At 38.1% G+C, this 17209-nt stretch overlaps 1 protein-coding gene across 12 annotated transcripts in view; it reads right to left on the bottom strand.

Annotated features, from left to right (window-relative positions):
- BIRC6 (baculoviral IAP repeat containing 6) overlaps positions 1-17209 on the bottom strand; it is a 224499-nt gene that overhangs the window by 165210 nt on the left and 42080 nt on the right. For all 12 annotated transcript variants that reach the window (XR_012780680.1, XM_075536115.1, XM_075536120.1 and 9 more), the window contains exons 8-10: positions 17033-17193; positions 12946-13004; positions 5026-6420 (exon numbers count right to left, since the gene is read on the bottom strand). Coding sequence is in view for 11 of the 12 variants with exons in the window: in XM_075536115.1 (XP_075392230.1) it covers positions 5026-6420; positions 12946-13004; positions 17033-17193 (1615 nt within the window). In the remaining variant the exon portion in view is untranslated. The remainder of the gene's footprint in view (positions 1-5025; positions 6421-12945; positions 13005-17032; positions 17194-17209) is intronic.

Here is a 17209-nt window from a genome sequence, read left to right as displayed (position 1 = left end):
GAGCTCCCTCACTATATATGGCCAGAGGGCGCCTGAAAGCTGTTGGCTAAGTGGCCATTTCATCAACAAACCAACAGGAAGGCTCCGCTCTGCTAGCTTCAGTTCAACATTCAGGATTGACCACAGGATTTAGAGAAGTGGGTAGGCATAGGTGGCTAGATAAGCTCGTATCCCCAGCTGGATGGAAGACTATAGACAGCAGACTAGTAGGTGCCCAGGCCATCGACATGTCCTGGTGACTATGCACTCCAACCCACACAGACCCGTCACTAGCGTGGAACTCTTACAAGTTAAAGGCATATGTGTACATTCGCTGATCATTCTTTGGTTAAATATTAACTTAAGTTTGTACACAGAAAACAAATACAAAGCCAAGATTAAAAAGGAGAGAGAAGAGATATCAGCAGCTAAACAATGCTGAAGAGATTGATTCACAGATTTGGTCAAAATAAAAAACTTTTCTTTGGGAGGTATACATAGCAGAATTACGAGTTTCCCTAAAGTGCTCAGTGTAAAGTAAAAATATGTAAGGCATGCAAAAGAGTTACTAATACTTAAAAAATAATAATACATGAGTGTTGCAAGAAGTTAGATTTAGCGAGAATTACAAGATACTGTAAATGTACTTTTAATCGCACAAGAAGAAAGTAGGCGTAAAAATTAAAAGAAAGAATGGTGAAAACTCAACAGAGTAGACTTATAAATAAATTTAACAAGAAGAAAACGCAACAAAAGGGTTGAAAGGTGACCTCATTAAAATGAAATGTTCACTAGACTCAAAGGCAAATGTGAGGTGGCAGAAGAAGGAATGAGTGAAATGAAGAAAGGGCAATAAAAATTAACCAATCTAAATAACAGAGAGAAAAGATTGCAGAAAATAAACAAATCTTAGAGCTATTGGGGGCAGATTAAGAACATACTTTTTAGAGGAGTCCCACCAAAGGGAGGGGGCTAGAGAGTATACAAAACACTAATAAAACAGTGTAATGGAAATTTCTAAAAATTTGTGGGAAAATGGAATAGAAAGAAAATGGAACTTTTCCAAGAACTTTTAGTACTTTCAAATTTGAAGAAACAAGACAAAAACTTCCTATTAGATGAAAAACATGATGCTATAAGTCCAATCAGTTCAATGGACCTCCAGTAGAATTAAAAAAAGGCACACTTAAGCACACTTAAGTCAAACTGTTCAAGGCCAGAGCAAAGAGAAAACTTATTCATCAAAGACAAGAAAACAGTATACACCATTCAAACCTGAGATCCTGTCAAACAATATAGGGCAAAGGGGTAATAGAATAACAATTCAAACTGCAAAAATCAACTGCTAACCAAATAGTCTATGAACCACACACACTTTTTCAAAGTGAATGGAAAATACCGCTATTTCCATATTTTTAGAAGACCACGTAGCAACACACACACACACACACACACACACACACACACACAGTCAGTCAAAAATTACTGCTACTTTAGTTCCAAGGACTCTTTGTGGCACGATGCGTTAAGCATTCAGCTACTAATCACAGGGCCAAGAGTTCAAATCCACTATTTTTCACAAACTTTTGAAAGACCTCCATTATGTTTGTGATTACAAACTGCTAACTGCAGGTCAGTAGTTCTAAATCACTGGCCGGCCCTCAGGAGAAACATGAGGCTTCTACTTCTGTACACAGTCACAGTCTTGGAAACCTACAGCTGCAGTTCTGCCCTGTCTGCCAGGGTTCGCGGTGAGTCAGAATTGACTCGACGGCAGTAAGAGAGACTGTGGGTGTAGTTGCTAGTTGCAGTTTGGTTCATCTGATTCACGGTGACCTTGTGCACACAGAGATCTACTCCAAAAGGCTTCCAAGGCTTCTGAGAAGCAGGTGGCCAGGCCTGTCCTTCAGGGCCTCTGTGGGAAGTTTCCATTACTCGTCAACAGTTAGCCACTTGTGTCATCCAGTGATCTAATATGTGTATGTACATGTGTATATTTTATTTGAAAATATTAATCACAGATTTGTGTTGCCTCTTTGCACATGACACAATCTTATATACTGAAAACCTTAAAAACTCCACAAGAAAGCTATCAGAGCTAATATATATTTTGACAAAGTGACTTACATTTTTATAACCAATGAGCTATATAAGAAAGAAGGTAAGGAAACAATACCATTCACAATAGCACCTAAAAGAATAAACATAACTAGGAAGGTCAAAGACTTGTACAACATAAACTATTAAATAAAATTAGAAGTAAAGAATTCCTAAATAGATGGAAGATATTTTGTATTCCTGACCTATAAGGTTTGATATTATTAACATAAGATTCAAAGCATTCTATAAATTCAATGGAATCTCTATCAAAATTCCAACAGCCTTCTTGGCAGAAATGGAAAAGTCAATCATCAAATATGTATGAAATGCCAATGGGTGCCAAACTGCCAGAGCAATCTTGAAAAATAGAGTGGGAAGACTCACACTTCCTGATTTCAAAACATACCACAATTATATAATAATCAAAACAGCCTGGTACTGGTACAAGGATAGACACAAATATAAAATGGAATAGAACTGAGAATTCTAAGAAAATCTATCTACGGTCAAGTATTTCTGACATGGATGATTTCCTTCTCTACTCAACAGGAAAGGTTTTATGAAACACTGTACTCACTCAAATTTGAAAACACACAGACACACAGACCAACAAAACAGAATCATGAATCCAGAAGTGCTACCCGTGGGCAAATAATTTTTACCTCAATGCCAAAGTCCATGCAATGGGGAATACAGATCCGTACCAAAAGAAGACACTGATCAGGTCATTAAAAACTCCCAATAAAATTAAAAAGTCCAGACCAGATGGCTTCATTGACAAATTCTATCAAACATTCAGAGAAGAGCAAACAACAATTGTAGCCACATTATTTCAGAATAGAGAATAGAATGCTACGGAATTTATTTTATGAAGTAGGCAGAAACCTCTTAACAAAACCAAGCAAAGACAACACTAAAAAACAGACAAACATTCATCTTAACATAGAGGTTAAAATTCCCAACAAAATCCTAGCCAGCGGAATTCAACAACATATCAAAAAAATAATACATCAAGTGCGATTCACACCATCTTCAATGTTAGAACAACAACCAATGTAACCTATCACAAATATAAAACAAAGGAAAAGAACCACACATTCCTATCAACTGACAGAAAAAAGGCCTTTGACCCTGATAAAAACACTCAACTATCCTCAGGGAATACCAAAAATAGACTTTGGGGCCAGGGTTTGGCACCCCATCAGACCCGACCAAACAGTCCTCGAACTAACTACAAGGTTTACTTCTTTGTTGTTGTTGTTGGGTTTCTTGTTTGATATTTTTTGTCATTGACTTTTTGTTGTTTTGTTTTCTTTTGTTGCTTGGTTTTGCTCTGTCTTGTTTCAGTGCATGTTATTATATCTGCAGGTATGTCTAAGTAAGATAGGAAGGATGAACAATCTGAAGGAGAAAACTATGGGACCTTAGTTCCAGTGGGTCATGGGAGAAGGGGAGGTGGGAGGATAGGTAGTGGTGTTACCAAACCAAGGGACAAGGGAACAACAAGTGATCCAAATCAATAGCAAGGAGGGTGTAGGAAGCCTGGTAGGATGTGATCAAGGGTAATGTAACCTAGAGGAATTACTGCAACCCAAATGATGGCTGAGCATAATAGTGGGATAAGAGGAAAGTCAAAGGAAATAGAGGAAAGAGCTGGGGGGAAAAGGGCATTTATAGAGATCTAAATACAAGCATGAACATATGTAAATATATTTATATATAAAGATTGGGAGATAGATTTATGTGCATATATTTATAGGTTTAGTATTAAGGGAGCAGATGGACATTGAGGCCTACACTCAAGTACTCCATCAATGCAAGAATACTTTGTTCTATTAAATTGGCATTCCATGATGTTCACCTTTCCGACATAACTGCTGAAGACAAAGCGGGTGCATAAGCAAATGTGGTCAACAAAGCTGATGGAGCCTGGCTGTCAAAAGATATAGAATCTGGGGTCCTATAGGCTGGAAGATACACAAGTGGCCATCTGAGAAACAACAAAGCCCACATGGAAGTAGCACACCAGCCTGTGAGATCACAAGGTGTCGAAGGGATGAGGTAATCAGGCATCAAAGACCAAAAAAAAAAAAAAATCATAGCATTGTGAATGAGTCGGGAGTGCCACCAGGGCGTCTCTCACTTTTACGAAAGACCAACTGAGATGGCTGATTTCGTTAACAAGAGAGCCAAAGACTTTTTTCTTTTATAGAAAAAGAGCTAAAGTCTTCAGCATTTGTTTAGGCAGGCAGCACCCATGCCCAGCAGTAAGAGTGGCATCCAAGGGTCTTCTTTGGAAACAACTTCAAGCCACCATAGCCTTGAACCATATCTGTGAACACTATGTCACTGTTATTTTTTATTTTGGCAGGGCTTGAGGGGGATAGGGGAAGACTCAAATTAAAATATATGCTCAAAATAACAACCATAATATATAATTGATCAAGGATTCACGAGGGTGGGAGGGAGAGGTTAAAAAGAGTTGATACCAGGGGCTCAACTAGAAAGACAATGTCCTGGGAAAATGTTGACGACAATATACATAAAAGTGTGCTAAATAAAATTGAATGATTGTTTTTAAGATTTTTAAGAGCCCCCTCCCAATAAAATGATTAATAAATATACATGAAACCATATAAATTAATGGGAAATGCACTTTCAATTTTTTGGCTTACAAAACCCAAGGGAAACCTGTATTTTCTTGAGATGAAAAGCAGAGAAAATACTTTCTGAGAAACATATTTACAATTAAATCTTTACCTGGGGCGGTAGGAAAAATAGTTTTAAAGAAGCAGTAAAAACATTACAAAAATTATAGAAAAACCAATTCACTCCATCTATACAGATCTAAAATTCATACTATGGTATACCCATAAATGAGTGTCTTATCTGTCACTTTCATCATCTGCTTTAAGATTTGTGAAAGACTCAGATCCAGTAGCTTACCTTTGGTGCATGCGCACAGTCTGTCTGTGCCCGAGCAGTATATGACAGAAACAAACATGTCCTGTTCCTCAGTGCCCTCCTTTTTAGGAGGTTCCACTTTGGCCAAAATTTCAAAGTTTGAAAGATCTAGTATTTTTACATATCCTCCCTGAGTGGTTATTACCAGGTGTCCAAGGGTTGAAGCATCAGACTTTTTCTCTCTCTCAATACCATTCTTTGAGGTTAACTGCACTTCTTCAACAGGTTCCTCACAGTCATCCTCTCGATTATCCAAGATATCGGGTGGAAGCAGAATGAGCGAGGTAATTGTATCCTGGGGATCTTTGATATGCTGGATTTTTATTGGCTCCTCTTCTAAAGTCACTATCCGAGTGGCATAATTCATTTTATAAAGTACTAAATATCCACCACTAACATTCTTCTGCTCGTGGTGAATTAGCAAAGGAGTCTGTGCATCTGCTGGTGATTCATGTTGGATTACACTAATATTTGCACCATTCACTACAGCAAGATTTGATTCCAGATCACATTTCTGTCTACTACATAGAGCAGAGTTTAGTTTATTTAAGTTATTCAAGGCCTCTACTTGATTTATTGCACTCATGGATTCAACGGGGCATGTCCGCAGTCCTACCAACAAATGAATTCCATCAGCACAAGGAGTTATTGAGTCTATGCAAAGGTTCTCCTCCTCTGCAAACTTTGGCAGCCTCAAGCACTGAACCAGAGTCCCAGGCTTGGGAAACACAGCGCTCCACTTGTCCGAATCTGGAGAGGTCAGGCTAGCTGCTGCATCTGCAAATTGCTGGATGTAGGTTACAGGAGGGTCCTGCAACAGTAACTGCTCCTGACTATCCAGCTCCATTCCAATAATCTGTGGCACTGTGAAGCCATCGTCGTGCAAACTTTTACTCGTAATATTGCTCATCTGTGAAAAGATTTTCCCTGCTTTCTCGTCAGATTCCTTGATGCTATAGAGCAGCAAAATGGGTACAGTCCTCCTTACCAGGGGAGAATTTAGCTCTGAATTTGTACAGGATTCATTGTCAGTGGACCCTGGTTCAGATGTATTTTCACCCTGAGTTCTGCTTAAACCATCCAGTGACCTGTGAGAATTACTACTAATGGGAGAGGTAGCAGGAGATTTATATGTTAATAAACCTCCGGCTAATAAACATGGGAAAGGAATGTTGTGTTGTTCCTGGTGCTTTTCCTTGGCCTTTTCACTCTTACAGTTTGTTAAGCAGGGATTCGCCCCAAGTTCTTCAAGATCCTTAACAGTATCTTCAAGTACATTTGCAACAATCTCCCACTGAAGTTTTTCTGGCTGCTGGAGAATGCTCAGTGCTGTTATCTCAAGACTCACTTCCATGGCTTCTTTCTGGGATGTATGCCCTTTGAAAAAGAACAACGTTCGTTAGATTCGGCATTGTAAGTACCCATCAAAACCCTTGTTCTGCCCTAATGGCGAACCCACAACACCCCCAGGACTCCTTTCCAAATCATAAAGACACTCAATATCATATAGGTTGAAGTCAAATATGCACCTTCCAGATTATCCATGAAAAACTTTCCATTTCCTGTCTTCATTCACTTAGGAGTCATAGCACCAATATCCCCCTGCCACCTCACTATGTCTAGCAGTTAATTTGTCATCATATGTAATTTAATTCTAATATGGGCTTAAGAAGAAATAATGAGCTTCCAAATTTTGCAAGTTTAACAGGATGTATAAATCTCTTGCTTAATATTCTAAATTTTTGGTTCATTTGTAGCAACATTCCTGCTGCTGACTCACTGGTCAAATGTACTGCAAAAAGACACCTTTCAGGCTCAACCCTTTCAACACTGACCTCCGTCCACAGAGAACCCTACACAACACGGAGACTCTCTTGACAGCACTGCGTCCTCTTTCAATCAATGGGGTTTCCGCACTAGCCCAAACCACTATCACTCAAGAGGAACACCATTAATAGCAACAATTATGTGAAGATCACTTGTTATTTTAAGAAAATAATTAAAACACCTTTAAAATTTAGAGAAAAACATGGACAAATACAGGAAATAAGTAATAAGTAATCTAAGACTTGGTAGCTATCCAAGTAGAGGACAACAGAGACGCATGGTACATCAAATTACATATAGTGTACCGAAAGATGTACTTATTCCATTTTGATAAATATTTACTCATGATCTCTTCAGCATGCTCATTGGGTTTTACCTAGAATCTACCATATTTTAGGGGTAATCTCCTTTCACATAGAGTTACTACGATCTTCTAAAACTGAAACTATTCTAGCGAAGCAGAAGAAAATTAAAGGATCAAAGTCAGCATTTTATATTAATGAAGCTTTTCATTTCTGTAAATTCTTGTTTGGCTATATCATGGGACTACAGAGAGCTCTTTTAACTCATATATTTCTGTATATTTTCTCTACAAATTTACATAGGAAATTGAAGGATGACAGGGAAATCCTTTCATAATATGTACTACACTACAATAAAGTCTCAGGATGTTCATCTGTTTACCAACCTCAAATGACAAACCTAGTTAAATGATTTTAAAAACACATTTGCAAATTGCCCAGAAAAAGCTATTAGCCTACACGCATATTAAGATTAAAATTTTACATGTACTTTTAACACATATTTCACACAAGTCAAAATAAATGGCATTTGGAATAAGACGGTTCTTTACAGAAGAAACTACAGCAACTCACTTATTACTGAGCTTTTAAAAATTAGCATTTAATCAACATCCAAGAAAACAGAACTCAATAACCAAAAAAAAGTGATTGCCACCAAGACAACTGCAACTCCTATCAATCCTGCAGGACAAGGAAGAACTCCCCCCTGGGGTTTCCTAGACTGTAACCATTAAGGGAGCAGACAGTCTCATCTTTCTGCCATCCATGGGCTGGTGGGCTCAAATGGCTGGCCTTGCAGTTAGCAGCCCAAAGTATAACCCACTATGCCACCAGAACTCCCAACATATGCAAGACAGTTTCAAAAGTTCGGAGAAATAGGAATCAAATGATAAATATCAAAACTATAAACTATATTTTCAACAAAAAATCGTATCATTGAGAATGAGGGGGAGTGCAGGGTGGAGATCCAAAGTCCATCTGTGGCAATTGGACATCCCCTTATGGAATGGTCGGGGGAAGGAGACAAACCAGTCAGGGTGCAGTGTAGCAACGATGAAATATACAATTTTCCTCTAGTTCCTGAATGCTTCCCCACTATCATGATTCCAATTCTACCTTACAAATCTGCCTATACCCGAGGATGTACACTGGTAGAGATAGGAACCGGAAACACAGGGAATCCAGGGCGGATGATCCCTTCAGGACCAGTGGTGAGATTGGTGATACTGGGAGGGTGGAGGGAGGGTGGGGTAGAAAACAGGAACCAATTACAGGGATCTACATATAACCTCCTCCCTGAGCGATGGGACAACAGGTAAGTGGGTGAAGGGAGACATCGGACAGTGTAAGATATGACAAAATAATCATCTATACATTATCAAGGGTTCATGAGGGAGGAGGGGGTGGGGAGGGAGGGGGAAAATGAGGAGCTAATGCCAGGGGCTTACATGGAGAGCAAATGTTTTGAGAATGATGAGGGTAACGAATGTACAAATGTGCTACATACAATTGATCTATGTATGGATTGTGATAAGAGTTGTATGAACCCCCAATAAAATGAATAAAAAATAAATCAGACCCCAAAACCCCTATATTTTCAACATAAGCTCCATCAAGTTCAAGAAACTTTTCTAAGTGATGGCATCAATTATCTAGTGCTTCCCTACAGAACTGAGGGTCATGATAGACTTCATTCTCAACAGTCTCATTCCTTCTGAAACTAGATTCCATTTGTGATTGTGGATTTCTTTGTGGCATTGTCCCATAAATGTTTCTAAAACAACAATGATTTCACCATCCTTCCAATCAGGCTTCACCATAAATTTGACGTTTGTTCTTGCTTCAATTTTTGCAGAATGTTTCTCTGTTGGAGCTCGCTAATGTTTTTTGTTTGTCTGTTTGTCTGTTTTAATAAAAACAATCCCACAGAGGCCATTTATTGTGGGTGAGTAAGAACATAAGGGCAATGAAAATAATATGAGCGCAAGTTTTAGAACTATATTCCCAACAAATAACACTTAAAAGGGGGGGAGTGGAGGAGCTCTTGCCCTCAGCTTCTCACTTCAACGATCAGTTCTAGGTGGACACACTTTGTTACAGAGTAGTGTCGTCTCCTTTCAGCGTGATCGGTCCCAGTTGTTTTCATGACTTTGGAATGAACCTCCTCTGCATCATCTGATACGAGGATCATGTGCTCATCAGAGCCTCTGACGCAGCCCTCTGTCCCCATAGTCACTTGCTCATAGAGCCACACCTGAATCCAGGATCTGTTTTGCAAGTATCTGAAAATGAGGTTGATGGGTTGCACTATCACTTTCTGTACTGTCTAAGGCCTTGGCCATAGTAGGCCACTGTGTAAGCTCAAAGAGCTAAACTAATGTTTTATCCTAATGCCTCACACTAAATCTTGTTTAAAGACATTTTGCAACAACTAGTCAGTTTGTTTGGATGCAAAAATTCATGAACAGGTTTTTTCACAATATATTTTCCAATAACTTTGTGAAGACTCCTAGTAGTCTACTTTGGAAGTTCAGCAAAGCATATAGTGATGACTTTTTGGTAAAATCTCACAGTAAGGAAATACGTTGTCTTTAATTATCTCTGTCTCAAGCCCAGTCGACCACAAAATAACATTATACACAGCATATCTACCAACATCCTATAGTCTATTCAATAGATAATCATTTGCGGAAACTTTGGGTTCTGCTTGCTTAGGTGGTATCAATTCCAGAGCTTCTGCCAGCCAGCCTTCCTGAGCAATGAGATTTTATGTAGGCATTTTTCTGAACCCTATCAAATTTCAGTCCAGATCCTGTTCAATCGTCTACCTAACATTCTTCCCATCTCTTCTAAGAAGCAATGTCTCAATTCTGACTTGTGTCCAATCCAAAATTCAAAGACTTCTTCCTGTTATCACCTAGACTTTCAAAAGTCCTATCATTCAACTGAAAAACAGATTAAAAAATCTTAAGTCTTGATTCAAATTTTTGAAGCTAAAAAAGGTATTCTATAATTTTGGGGACATTATTCAACTTTGTGGATCACCCAAAGTTGCTAACAGTTTTGAAATAGCACCTGAAGTTGCTAAGATACTTCAAGAGAATATATATTCCCACTAATATCAGATATGCATATGCTACTTCACAAACCTCCAGAAACTCACAATCTTATAGTTAGTTTAGAAGATACGTATTTTACTATAAATGAATGAGCTACCTACAAATCCTCAAATGAGGCTATTAAAATTTTGACCTAGAAATATTTTTGTCATTATAACTACAACACTCCCCAACTCTCTCAGTAAGGTACTACATACAGATTTTTAAAAAAACCAAAAAACTGCTATCTAGTGGATTCTGATTTATAGTGACTCTAAAAGACATGACAAAACTGCTCCTGTAAGTTTTCCAAGAATGTAACTCTTTTATCAGAGTAGAAAGCCCTGTCTTTCTCCTTCATATATAGTGGCTGTAAAAAAATAGGGAAATTTTCTAGATACTAGGAAGTAAATAGAACCACAAGAGCTAAAGTATAAAAAATCAAAGCAGCACATGAGAAAGAGAAAAGTTAAAAGGGTTAAGAAAATAAAGCAAGGACATTTATTACAACTATAAAAAATATTTACTGAAATTCTTAGGTACAAGTAAAAGAAAGCTATAGTTATTCAGTGAAGAAAGGCTAGGCTGATGCCCAAAGAGTTTAGTGATGTGATGATGGAGTTATTTAGTAGAAAAGTTCAAACTCTAACGAAGAGCCTAGGGATTAATTTATTATTCTTTATAAAATTACGAATATGCAACACTAACCTTTTTTCTTTTTTGTGGGGGGAGGGAGAATAAAGTGAGAAACATCGAAATAATGAAACAAATGCAATTAATTGTTCATGTTTGTTGAATACTCAAAGCATTTCCCTATTGTTTTACTTGGCTTTTAAAAACTACTGCAAACTTTAGACCTTAGAGAGAGCACTGAACTACTCTACATTACTCAGCAGTGATATATAACCAGGTACAGTGCCAAGAATTACTTTAATATGGCCCTTATACCCATGATTGTGTAACTTTCATGAAATAAATGAGTGGAACCAAGCAAATAAGGTGGCTGTAGCCACCTAGGGATTAGACAGTTTTGCTAATGAAAATGAGATACATGGACCCCAAGGATGAAATAATGCAAATAAGCTTCACAGAACCTTTATGGGGCAGGTATTGGTCAGTTTTACCATCTACAAGCTATTAAAGGAGTCAAACTCAGTGGTTAGAGGGCCAACCTCACTACCACCAAGCACTGCTAAGAAATCCTAACCTTTGGACTCTGGGTCTCCGAGCTGAAAGCCACTTAAACCAAGGAAACAAAGAAAGCTGTAACACTGAAGCAAGCATAAGGCAGCAGAGGCATGGGACCAGCAAGCAGCTACAGTGGGCTTGCCAATCATGGAGTTAGAGAGCTAAGTGCTTACTGTCAGAGTGGTTCTCTAGCCACTTGTAAGAGAAGCTGTAAAGCTCTGTAATAGGAGCCTGAACAAGGGTCTAGGCCAATGAACATGGGCCTATGAATATGGCTACAAGCATTTATATTAATGAAAGAGCTATATTCTCAGTCCTTCCTGTTATTTCCAAGCTGCTCCCGATTCTGAACTATAGCTTATTATTTCCTTAATAAATCCCACAATCATGATGATGGTCTGTACATTCTGTGTAGCTGCAGCAGCAGAGAAGTAAAGAGTACCGGGGAGGTTCAGATAAAAGCCATACTTGCAACAAGAAGACCGGGTTGAGGAAGGAGGTCTGACACCACCTCACAAGATTCAGCCTTGGGCTAATGCTGATCAAGACCTCCTGCCAGGTCACTGGTACACACAGCGTGACCCTTCATGCTTGTTCTTTAACACATGACATTCTATTTAACTGAGAGGAGGGAGCCTCAATGAGTTACTTAAAAAAAAAAAGTCACGTTTTATATTACAAAGAAACCAAAAATTTTTTAAAATGACAAAGGTAGAATTTTAATTCTGCCCTAGTAAAACTATTTGAGATGCATTATTAATTTTGCCTATAAACTAACGGAAACATCTCACAACCTCTTTTGTCTTAATACTTCATAAACAAATAAGAAAGCAATTACTTGATATTTAACATCTATGATTTTCTACTTTAAGATATATTGACTACTCACTTGTTCTCTTTTGAAAATAAAGAGCCTTAAAATAAATTGCTTTCATTTAACAAAATACATTATGCAAATAAACTAGGCATATTTTAAAGACTTTAATGTCAATTTCCTGATAACTGTGACAAAAATTTAGTATAGCTCACTTGTTTACAAATCAAGGGATTTGCATATAAGGAACATCATATACATACAACTAATCCAAGACTTCTGATTCATAATAAGTAACTTTTCAGTCGCTGTGAGTGAAAATTTAGGATTTACATTCCCTAAGAGATTTAGCATTTGTTTCACATGAAGTAATGGTTTAATACTGAGTAAGGAGCCAAAACCAGTTGCCATCACATGGACTTCAAATTGTGCTCCATCCGGTTTTCAAAGGTGAAGTGTTTCCGAAGTAAACCACCAGGTCTTTGTACCAAAGAGCCCCTGAGTAGACTCAAACTTCCAAGTTCCTGCTTAGCAGAAGACAAGTGTAATAGCAGTTTATAGCAAACAGGGTCTTTATTGATTACACAAATCATCCCCCCAAAAGCTGATTTTTTATCTAAAATTGTGCAAATCCAATGATTTAAAGTATATTATCTAACATTTGCTTACATACCTGTCACAGAATCAGATCTGGAATGCTCTTCGCTGTCTGAATCCTCCAGTAAGTCATCACTAAAATCAAAAGACAAAGTAACAAATAATGTGAATTAAAGAACAAATGCCAGAGAGTAAAGAAAATAAGACCATGTTACAATAAGCACTGCTTTCTGCAATATCATGCAAAGTACTAAAACTAGTTACACAATAAAAGATGGATAATTACTAATTCAGGGTCACCATGATTAACAATGCTGATACTTACTTTAAATCATTAACAAATGTCTCCTTCAAATTAAGGTACGGAAACCTTTGTTTAAAAAAATCATTTTATTGGGCGCTCTTACAGCTCTTTTAACAATCCATACATTAATTGTAACCAGTCACATTTGTGTATATGTTGACATCATTTTCAAACCATTTTCTACTTGAGCCCTTGGTATCAGCTCTTTTTCCCCTCTCCCCACAAACCACCCACCACCGTGAATTCTTGACAAGTTATAGAGTATTATTATTTTTACATCTTACACCATCTGCTGTTTCCCCTTACCCACATTTCTGTTGTTCGCCCCCCTAGGGAGTTATATGCCTATCATTGCAACTGGTCCCCCTTTCTTTCCCTCTCCCCTAAACTCCTGGTTATCACTATTCCCATTAGTGTTCCTGAGGGGTTGATCTGTCCTGTGTCGAGAGCTCTTATTCATTCCAGTGTACATGCTCTGCTCTAGCCTGACTTGTAAAGTAGAACTAGGGTCGTGACTGGGGTAGTGCAGGCGGGGAGGGGAGGCCATAAAGAACTAGGGCAGTGGTTCTCAATCTTCCTAATGCAGTGACCCTGAAATACAGTTCCTCATGTTGTGGTGAGCCCCCAACCATAAAATTACTTTCAGTAATACTTCATAACTGTCATTTTGCTACTGTTACGTATCGGGCGGCCCCTGTGAAAGGGTGGTTCAACACCCCCCCCCCAACCCCGCAAAGGGGCCGCGACCCACAGGTTGAGAACCGCTTGAACTAGAAGAATGTTGTGTGGGAAACCTATTAAAATGTATAATCACATTTCTGTGGAGCTAAAAGACTATAACATTTAACCAGGGATAGTTTGGGAAGGAAGGGAGGGAGGAAAAGAAAGGGAAAGAAGAGAGAAAGAACGCAACTGCTAATAAAAGCAAGCATAAGTTTTCAAGTCTAAAATTTAATGAACTATTATGCTACTGAACTTGAATCATATGTATGCAGACAGGTATGTGTATTCATACAGATAAGTATGTCAGTTTTGCTAAAGGGCTGTTAAAAACCTCAACCTACAGGAAATTGTTACAATTGAGAAGTCAGTCAACACAACAGACCCTCCTATGCGTTTCATGCAAGTAGCCTAGAAATAGCTCTCTGCATCCACGTTTATCCTCAATCGCTTCACTGCTAACAGACAAGAAAAAAGACAGTCACAGATTGTAGCAGCAATGTTTGAGTTTATCTGAACTCCAGAGAATGATGAGGCTTTCTACTCCCATAAAGAGCCACGGTCTTGGGAACTCATAGAAGCAGTTCTATCTTGATGTATTGGGTCACCATGAGTAAGAGTTGACTCCACAACAGTGAACTTGGTTTTGAGTTTTGTATCCACTAGCCAGTATATCTATGGGAGGTTTTTTAATTGGAAAAACCAGTTACAAAAAGATAAAATGTGATTTTCAGAAAGATATTTCTCCCCTATTTGAAAGAATAAATTGTAATAATACTGCTGTTTTACTGTACTATTTAATTCTTGAGACGCTACATGCCAAAGCAACATTTAGCGTGTTTGGGGGGGAAAGTCCTCACTGAGATTCTACTGATGATTGATAAAGGTCCCTGCTACATATACGGCTGGCTCCTTCAAACTTCTGGGGTAAGCTTGCATTTCTCTAATCAAGAGAGTATTCTTCAAACTGATGAAATTCACAGACTGTATTTCAAAATGAAATATACTGTATTTTGAGGGAGACAATCAGTAGTAATCTGGTTCATTATATTCACTACTAATCCTGTAGGACTCCTGCAAAGCCCTGGGGCAGTCGGAGAGGAAGAAGGGTACCAGAGCAGCAGTTCTCAACCTGAGGGTCTCCACCCCTTTGGGGGTCGAATGACTCTTTCTCCGGGGTTGCCTAAGACCATTAGAAAACACCTATTTCCTATGGTTGGGGACTACCACACATGAAGAACTGTATTAAAGGGTAGAGGCATTAGGGCGGTTGAGAACCACTGTCCTAGAGGTTCCATCTCTTTATCTTCCCCTCCCTCCAGCAAGCCCAGTTTGAGAGCCATTTTTCTAGATGACTTATTTGACATTCTTCTTGGTACTACCGTGAAAAGATGGAAAAACTCTATAAAAATGCAGGCACGCAGAAAACTTCATCTCTTTTACCCATCTAAATATAACATTTTATTCACCATCAACACTGGATAGACATGTACTTTTAAGTGGCTATGTTTATATATCTTAAAAATGTATCTGGATTCTTTTTATCCTGCAATCAACAACTTCCAAGAAAATCTCATCATCTCTTACAAATTTTCTGAGAAAACTCCCCAAAATAAAAAATAAAAACCAAGCATGCCTAACAGTTTTTAGTCCTATTGTCAAATGTATTTAAAAACAGAGATAAGGGGGCCATTTGCTTCATTAGTCATAATCATTAAACATGAGGCACTAATACAATCTGTTTTAGACACTGGCTTCTCTACTCCTGGTTTCCACAAATCATTATTACCAAGAGGGAGGCTTCCCAACTTATATGAATATCTCATCAATAAAATTCTATGAATGAAATATTGTATTTATTTTTAATGAACGTAACTAGTGGTCAGCTGATAAATCAATGACTGTAGTGTTAACATAAGGTGCCCCTGTAAGTTAAAAAGTACATATCCAGTATATCAGGACATCTAATCATAGATAAATAGGCTTCCTTTCACACTGATAACTTCCGAATCTTAAAAGCTGTAGCTGCTGCTGTTGCTGAGTGGCAAACTGCCTCCTTGGAAATTTCACAAATATTGTCTGGTGGCACAGGTCCATAACCAGAGTTTCTACGGAATCACAATTGCAAGACTCCTTAGTCGGTAAGGAGTAGGTGACTCAGATTATATACCAACTCAGGGAACTCACATGTAGCCATAGACATCAAGAACCTGGCAGAAACACTAAATGTTAAGGGAATGCAGAATGGTAATTTTACCAAAACATTTCTATGGCAATAACAATTATGCTTCAATTCATGACTGACTACTGATTAACATATTTTAAATAACCAAGTTTTCTTACCTAATCATTACCACTTTTCACTATTCATTACCACTTCCAGAACGGGAGATATTAATGAAAATTTCTTTTCTTTTGTTCATTTGGAAAATTTATTTTCTATAAATAGAAAATCTTTCGGATGAATAGCTTTGTAAAGCTCTATTAAAAGAAACAGTAGGTCTTTTAGAATACCTAAAGGCCCTTTGAATTCCTTTTCCAAAGTATCCCCTTTCAGTAAACTTACTCTTTCTGCTCAAAAATACAAAAATAAAAATTAGGAGGAGGAGAAATTATAAATCAACCCAATGATTTCATCATTTAAACTTCACTTTCAGATGATCACGGTACACTGGCACTGACTGAGATGAAGCACCTGGGAGTCCTGGTGGCACACTGGGCTATGCACTTGGCTGGTAACCACTAAGTAAGTCAGCAGTTCAACACCACTAGCTACTCCATGGGAAGAAGGGCAAGGCTTTCCGTTCCCATAAAGATTCACAGCCTCAGAAACCCACAGAGGCAGTTCTACCCTATCCTATAAGATGTGAGATAAATATACATCTTGTCGACCAGATGGTAGTGAGTTTGGGTGGGTTTTCAGGGTTTTAAGATGAAAAAATAGAGCGTATTTTACAGCTTTAACATTTCTAAATAAATCTTTTCCCTCAAGAATCACACAAGCTCCTTCAGATTTCTAACCAAGCATTTCTTCGCTGATAACCTAATCAACCTTCTGCCACCCTCATTGAACTATGAAAACAAAAAATACGGAAAAGGTAATAACTTCTATAAATAACACTAAAATCAATTCACGTACCTATCTCCTTCTAATTTTGGTATATCTGAGCAACTAGAGGAATCTTCCAGCCACGCCAAAGTTGGTCTCCTTGAATCAACTCCTGAGGTTGGCTCTCCCGTTAAGATAAGTTGTTGCACGATTACAGGATCATATGCATTTATTTCAAACTTTAAGTGCACCTACACAAATGAAGAA

The sequence above is a fragment of the Tenrec ecaudatus genome, chromosome 17, assembly GCF_050624435.1.
Source record: "Tenrec ecaudatus isolate mTenEca1 chromosome 17, mTenEca1.hap1, whole genome shotgun sequence".
Lineage (NCBI taxonomy): Eukaryota > Metazoa > Chordata > Mammalia > Afrosoricida > Tenrecidae > Tenrec > Tenrec ecaudatus.
The sequence above is the reverse complement of the archived record's forward strand: the minus strand, read 5'-3'. Positions and strand labels throughout refer to the sequence as shown.